Source organism: Tupaia chinensis, unplaced genomic scaffold (assembly GCF_000334495.1).
Source record: "Tupaia chinensis unplaced genomic scaffold, TupChi_1.0 Scaffold143737_1, whole genome shotgun sequence".
Taxonomy (NCBI): domain Eukaryota; kingdom Metazoa; phylum Chordata; class Mammalia; order Scandentia; family Tupaiidae; genus Tupaia; species Tupaia belangeri.
Window position 1 is genome coordinate 124,477 of NW_006203586.1, and position 7,715 is coordinate 132,191.

Genomic DNA, 7,715 nt, shown 5'->3' on the forward strand with positions numbered 1-7,715 from the left:
GGTGATTTCTCACTTTCTGTTTCTCTGTCTGTCTGGTGAGCACATGCGCCCTATAGCAAAAACCTCTTAAAAAATAAATAAAAGCAAACAAACCCATAGCTAGCACCTGCTATCAGCCTGCGTTTGTGATGATGGTTTTCGGTAGCTAGATCAACTTTAAGGTGTGACCAACTTAAAAGTATGGCTTTCTGAAGGAGGAGCCCCAAAATATGGCTCTCCTATTCATTCCAAGTGATCACCTGGTCCGTATCTCAGGATTTTAGCTTTCCCACTTATTAAGAGAGTTGGACTGGAACCAGCAGGTGGCGTAATGATTACATTGCTGGACTCTCATGTAAGCTGACCACAGATTAAGTCCTGGACTTGATGGCTTAAACCTCATGCCAGGTGTGTGTGCATGTGTGTCTAAAATCCTGAGAGGAGAATGGAGAAGGGACTGCGGTGTGGCCATCCACCTGGGGGGTGATTTCTCAATTTCTGTCTCTTCGGAGAGTGCGTAATCCCTATAGCAAAAATTTCTCTCTCTAAAAAAATTTAAATAAATAAAAAATAAAGAGTTGGATTAACAGGCTTCAGAGATGGCACGATACAGTGAAAACAGACAGACAAAGATACCTGTTATGGCTGGGGGGCCCCCCCCCCCCCGCTTTGCACAGCAAGACGAGTATATTGGACCCCACGGTTGCCACTCAGACGACTGGTGAAAGCTGGAAAAAAAAAAGAAAAAGGAAACTGAGTCTGAGGAATGGGTTGGTAAGCTGGGCTAGCTAACAGAAAGGGGAGCAAAGCTGAACATATTAGTGCTCTCCCACATGCCTCCCTCTGTACCTGGGCTTCGGAGAATGGCGGAGAGTGCAGAGGTGCTGCTGTGCCCAAACAGACGCTCATGCATGAGCTGCCGCTGCCGAGCTTCCTGCTCTCGTCTCAGGGCTTGAGCCTCGGCTGCGATGTCAGGTGGCATCACAGCCAACACGCTGTCCTCCATGTCCTCTAGGACACTACGACGTAGGTCTGAGGGCAGAGTCTGAATGAAGGTCACAGGGTCCATGGGGGTGTCTGAGCTGGCATTCTGTGCCAGTTCCCGTCGCTGCTGTTCAGCTCTCTGCTGTGCCAGCACCTATGGAGCAGATGAAGTCAATGGGGGCATATCTCTAGCCAGGCAGCCAGGCCCCACCATCTTCTGGCTCACATACTTCCTCCTGAATGGCTGGAGGTAGGGCGGCCAGGAACTCAGGGCTCACTTCGGTCACACCAGGATTCCCCACCACTGCAGGAGCTGAGCTATTTGTGGAAGGGGCAGTCCGGGTTGGGGGACGGATGCCCAGCTGGTTCTGTAGGACTTCCCGGCGGATGTCATCAGGCAGGGCAGCCAGAAAAGAGGGGTCCACACCTTCTGGGAGACTGATACCTGAGGGGGATATTTAAGATGTAAAGGGACCCACACCTTTACTGATATCCAAGATGTACTTGGAGAAAAGAGACTTGTTACTTGCTTGGCAGAAACTAGCTCTGTATGTCTTCAGTGCTTGCAAAGAACAGAGGACACACAGAGAAGACCAAGTTCTTCCTGTACACTGTCATATAACCTTCATAAAGATCCCACTATGTAGACATTAGTACTACCTCTTCCCAACCCCCATTATCAATGAAGATCAGAGAAATGAAGTAAAAGCCCTAAGTCTTACAACCAGAAGAGGCAGGACCAGCAGGTGGCAGAGTGCTTAAGGTGCTACAATCCCACATGGCTGACTGTGGTTTGAGTCCCAGACCTGGAGGTTTGAAACTCATGCTGGGCGTGTGCACATGCGTGCCCAAAATCCTGACAGGAGAATAGATGGGGTGTGGCCACTGCCCCAGGATGTGTTTCTCACTTTCTCTCTGTCTCTCCAGTGAGCACACATGCCCTATAGCAAAAAGCCCTCCGGAAAAGAAAAAAAAAAAAAAGCAGCAGTGGGGGATTTTGAATCCCAGGCTCAGTCCATTACATGTCATTAGTATTCCTTACAGCCAGCTCTCCCACATACATGTCCTCCACCTTGATAGAGCTGTGTGACTGGTGGGTATTTCTATGTCAAGGGCAACTAGAAGCCAGAACAAGCCCAGGATGGCCAGAGTATCTGAGGAACTCACCTGCAAGGGGATCTTCTTCTTCGCTGCTTGTCGAAGGCAGTGGCTCTTCTAGGATTCCCCGGGAATCTGCTCCAGAAATGGCTACGGCAGAATCTCTGGTGGAAGAACTCTCAGAGGACGCAGGAGGAGAGCTGAGGGAAATCATTCTCAGGTTGCTCTCTGTATTACACCTTCCCATTTAGAAAACATTCCTACAATACCCCTTTCTTGTGGAAATCAGGCCAGTTTCCCCAGTGTAGCATGCAAGTCCATTAGTTAATGAGCATGAATGTGGCTTTAAACAGTTCCTAACACATCCTGCCCTTCTCTTGCCCACATTGTGTTTACCTGTCCTCAGGTGGCTGGGTAGGCTCCCCTGAACCATCACCTCTGCTCTGAACTTCTGCTGCAACTAGCGGGGCATCCCCAGGAGTGGAGCTGCCTGCTGTGGGTTGCTCAGAACTGCCAGCTGCTGAAGTGTCACCCACAGTCTCCTCTAGAGTACAGGAAGCCAGGCTGCTGGTGTCCATGGGAGAGCCTTCCAGCTGGCTGCTGACAGCTGTCAGTGCATCAGAATCTTCAGCTCTCTCTGGGGAAAGAGAGGCTAAGAAGAAATAAGAAGAGGTTAGATCTACCTGGAACTGTGGCAACAATGCAGGCAAGGTCTTTGATACAAGTGCTTCCTTAGAGGTAGTTATCTTAAAACTTCTCGCTTCTCAATCGTCACCCTCTGCTGGTCTGGTGCTCCCCTTCAAACTCATCTGCCTTTTTTTTTTTTAAAAAAAGAATCATTTATTTAACTTTAGTTATCATCATGATCATTTCTTTTTAATTTGCTACAGGGCACGTGCGCTGATGAGAAAGAGAGAGAGAGAGCAAACTACCAGGTCCAGGACTCAAAACATGGTCAGCCATGTGGCAGTCCAGCTCCTGAATCACCACACAACCTGCTGATCCCTCATCTACTTCCACCGATTTTAAGCATTACTTATTTTTATTTGTTGTTATTATTATTAATTTGACGAGAGAGAGGGAGGGAGAAAGCAAGCTGCCAGGTCCAAGATCTAAGCCATGGTCTGCCATGTGGGAGTCCAGCCCCTTCATCTGCTTTTTAAGGCTTAGCTCAAGCCTTTTCTGTTGAACATTTATTGTGTTCTGGCATGCCGATGGAACAACTTCCCTATGCACTCCGGGTAAGAGATCTGGTCACTTTCACACTCCTTTGTAGGCACCAGCTGTATATGGAAGGTTATCTAAATAAGCAAGGTTCACTGAAGGAAACCCCGCCCCCGCCCCAAATGGAAACTTTAAGGATTCTCCAGAGCAAACCATATATAGTATGGTACAGAACAGGGATGGAGAGCAGGTTTCAGTTTATCCTGTCAGAATACTACATCAAGACTAATCTTGCGACTGGTGGGAAAACAATGCTATGAGAAAAACGGTGTCTTATAAGGAGGCTGGAAGAGCAATATGTATAGGGCCATGTGCCTGCTCTCCCTGGAACTCTGGAAGAGAAAGCTTGACAGATTTGGATCTTTTTTTTTTTTTTTAATTTAAATGTATTTGTTTACATTCTTTCACTATACATCATTATAACATACAAAATGAGATTTCCCATCCAGAATACACTGTATATTGGCTCAATCAAGCACATCATCATATGTGTTACAGTCAACAAATAATTTTCAGGAAACAAGACAGATCTGGATCTTAATCCCAGCTCAGGAATTTACTGAGTGACCTTAGGCTAATTATTTCATTTCTAAGTTTCAGTTTATTCGCAGAGGTTAACACCATCTACTTTGAAGAGTTGTTTTTAAGGAATTAAAATGATAAACCTGGCATGATAGCCCCGGACCAAAGGAACTATCTTAATAAATGGTCAGTATCACTAATACTATCATTAGATACTCAACTATAATCACTTAAAGATACAGAGAAGGAACTTAGACTTTACATTGAAATTCTACTCACTTATAGTAGGAGCTGGGGATAGCTCCATCTGAGTTGTTTCTACTTCTCCACTTGGCCTTGTAGGACCCAATTCCTCTGTCTCTACAGGCATCAATAGCTGTGTAGAGCTTCCCCCTTCTCCAGCTGTGGACTGTAGCTCCTGAGGAACTGTTCCCAAAGTTGGCGGGGGTGGGAGTGTTGGCTGCTGCTGAGAGGGTTGCAGAGTAGTGAGGGTCTCCTTGGGCTCGGATGTAGCTGCCTCAGTTGAAGATGGGGTTGTTGGGTAGCTGTCAGGCATAGCAGTCCCATCTTTCTCGGAAAGAACAGAAATGGGAACAAAAATGTCCCAAAATGGTACAATCAGCCAATGACCAAGGGAGCTGTTCAATCAGCACATACAGCTTGACAAGTATCACATTCCACCAGTGATGTAGGATTCCCTCCCATAACTACCTGCTCCAAGGAATAGCTCTTGGCTGATTTGGTATACCCAGGAAGAGGGTTAAGGCACAGTTCCATCTTTATCCCAAGAACCGGAAATAATCACTCTGTGTATCCTAAGAATAAAATCCTTTCTGTGCCTCAGTGGAAGGGGAAGACACCAGGCAACACAGATAGGGTGAGGCCAAATGTTTCTGTAGGTACACAGAAATCTATTTACCAAAGGACTACAGATCCTCCCATTTCCTTATCTATTTGGAGTATGAATTGGTCAGAATTTCCATCAAAACTCTTAACCACTGGGCCACAGGCTGGTCCCCCCACCCCAAATTCTTTAGGTACAATATAGTTATCCATTCCCTTATGCATATTCTTGCTCTAATAATGACTAAAATAAATAATTAGTCAAATAGCAAAATGCTCTAGTTTGTTTCCATGCTCCAATCAAGGAAAGACAAGTCACTTTATAATTTCATCTGCTTCACTCTATATATCACCCATCAACTTCCACCTCTTTTCTTCTAGTCCTGATTATCCAAGGAGCATCTAACAATTTTGTCTGACGGAGGCAATGCAGCCAAGAATAAATGTGAATATGCCACACACCAGGGAAAGTAGTAAGTTGTATAGTTATCTTCTAATTGGGGTCTACAATCCCAACCCCACAACAATACAACTTACTACCTCACCCCAGCATGAGCAGAATTCTCTTTTAAGGACAGTAGGCAAAAAGCCATTTTAGGCCCAGCTATAGTAACATAAGTGGGAGGGTGCTGTTGTTTCTTGGCTGAGGCTGCATGAGAGGCCTAGGTTTGATTCTTAGCCTAAAATAAACAGGTTTGGCATGGTGGTGTGCACCTGTGGTCCTGGTTAACTGGGAGGCTGGAGCAGGAGAATAATGAAGTTGGGCAGGATCTTGTCAAAAATCTTTTACCCTTTCTCTATTTTCTCTCCCTCCCTTTCTCCCTCACTAAGTTAAAAAAAGAAGCCATTTTACCTGGTAGCAGACCCTTTCAAATGCCTTTTGCTAAATTAAGGGTATAAGGACACCTACACTCCTTCACTACTTTAAAAAATATTGTGTAGTCTTTGGTATAGTCATTTCCCAATTCAAGGGCCAAAGGAAACAAAGCATAGGGAAGTTGAAGAAAGTTCTGAGGAAACAGGTAGGAGAGACATGATACTACGTGGGCTAGTTGTTAGAATAAAAAGATGGTTACAGACCATTATTAAGATTAGAAGAAATAGAAAGCATAAAATAGTCATACCATTTGGTCCACAGAGAGCTACCTTCCACTAAAGCAGATTATCCAAGACAATGTTCCTAGATTTTTAAGATTCCATGGAGCAGTAATTGAATTTAGATTAAAAAACCCATCAAAATAATTTAATAAAGATATTTTGATACCTAAGTACTAAGAACAACATAATCTCTAAATATAAAAACAGTCTTTTAAATGGACTAGTTCAGCTTAAAGAATGCATTAAACCTAACTTTTGTTCATTCCCACTAAGGATCGGCTTTTGAGAACTATTTTCATCGTGTATTCTCACAAAGTACCACATCACGGTGATTACCAGAGGACCAATCACCTCAATGATGAATGTGCTTAGTTTTGGCGAACAGAGCTGCAGTTCAGAAAGGAATAGGACACATGAACTTGTTCCATATACCAGAATGATGGACAATACAACCAAAACAAGAGCCTGAGCAGAGCTAATTGGAGGGGGAGTGTACCACCGTGGGAAAGACAGTAGACTGTATAGTTATCTCCAAGATGGGGTATGACCCTAAAACTATACAATCTACTACCTCATCCCACAGAGCACCAGCATCCATCTTCAGCTCATGTGGGCCAGGTACTTGGAGAGGAGAATAAATGAACTTATCAATTAGCAATAAGGGGGAGAAAGGGAGGGAGAGTTACCTGTGAGGTTCTGTTCAGCAGAGTCATTTGCCTTAGGTGCAGTACACTGCAAAGAGAAGGGACAGACCAATGTGGGACTTCCCAAACACATGAGATTAAAACTACCTGTAACAGTCACCTAGAAGTTTCAGGAAGAGGTAGGTAGCTTCTTTGTAACCCAAATCATGTTAAATATCTTGTAAATCTGAGCCCTAGACAATAATCTGTAATGATGGGGCTCAGGGTACAAACATTTTCTCTGATCTAAATGCCTAAACTGAGCTTATTCAAATGACAGAATTGAGTCATCCCGGTAAGTTACCCACACTGCAGTTCACTGAAAGAAATGAAATCAACCAAGAGCCTGGGCTTAGTCAAAGTCATCCTTGACCTTGTCTAGCAATAGTCCTCAAAGGCAAGGACTATGTAGTGTGACTGTTAAATATGGAATCATTCTGGTTTTAGCTCTAGCTTTCCCCAGTGAGACACTACAGAAATAATTTTCCCTATAGGTTTGAATTCATTACCCTAAAAACCAGATAAATGTATGTCAACTTTGGAATGAATAATCTCAGATTCAATGTAAACATTCTAGGATTCTTCAGTGACTCTTGAGGTCCTGTATATGGCAAAACCACATGATATTTAAGGCAGATACAGCCCAAGATGAATCTTCTTAGTCCTTAAGAATTACCTGTGCACTCTGATCCCTGTTCTCCTTATCTTCTTTGCTTTTGTCAGTTATCTTTGTTTCTTCCTCAGCCAGTTGTTTCCTGCGTTTTTCCCGCCTTTCTTCCAGTTCTTCATCCCTCAGGAATTCCAGGTGGTTGACAATAGGCACTTTCACCACTGTAGAAGAGGTAAAGATCAGAGGCTGCTCTGGCAAGGTTGGGGAAGAAGCTAAGAGGCAAGTGCTTGTGGCCACAGAGCAGCAGAAAAAAACAACGATCATGTGCTTATCCTAGCCCCAGGAGCTCCTGCATTGATAACCAAGCTGCCACACACCTGAAACACAGTCGTGCATGCTCTCAGCATCAAGAACTTTGCACTCCTCTGTCCAGCGAGTCAAGGCTGTGGGGATGCTGGACAAGGTCCCTGCAGAAGAACAAAGGAAGTAAGATTCTTGGCACTGTCGAGTGTCAGCTGACTCAAAAATTGCAGTTATGTTTCATGACTCAAGGTCTAGCATCAGGTTTGGTACTTGACACGTACCTAGAGACAATAAAGTTTTTGTTGTCCTTAGCTAAGTCACTGAATGACTTTGACTCCTCAAAAGTGAGGTTTCTCCAGGGTAAACATTTT

The 7,715-nt window shown here is 44.4% G+C and overlaps 1 protein-coding gene and 1 non-coding gene across 2 annotated transcripts in view; both read right to left on the reverse strand.

Annotated features, from left to right (window-relative positions):
- The window catches only part of HUWE1 (HECT, UBA and WWE domain containing E3 ubiquitin protein ligase 1), a gene marked incomplete in the record, with an annotated part of 232,807 nt that overhangs the window by 19,811 nt on the left and 205,281 nt on the right, over positions 1-7,715 (reverse strand). Inside the window, 10 exon segments of the mRNA XM_027766840.1 lie at positions 616-639; positions 641-707; positions 829-1,117; positions 1,194-1,408; positions 2,131-2,261; positions 2,458-2,713; positions 4,087-4,374; positions 6,435-6,480; positions 7,108-7,262; positions 7,419-7,508. Coding sequence (XP_027622641.1) covers positions 616-639; positions 641-707; positions 829-1,117; positions 1,194-1,408; positions 2,131-2,261; positions 2,458-2,713; positions 4,087-4,374; positions 6,435-6,480; positions 7,108-7,262; positions 7,419-7,508 — 1,561 coding nt within the window.
- MIR98 (microRNA mir-98) lies at positions 5,115-5,194 on the reverse strand. The gene has a single exon (NR_129456.1). It is a non-coding gene; the product is annotated as a microRNA mir-98 (primary transcript).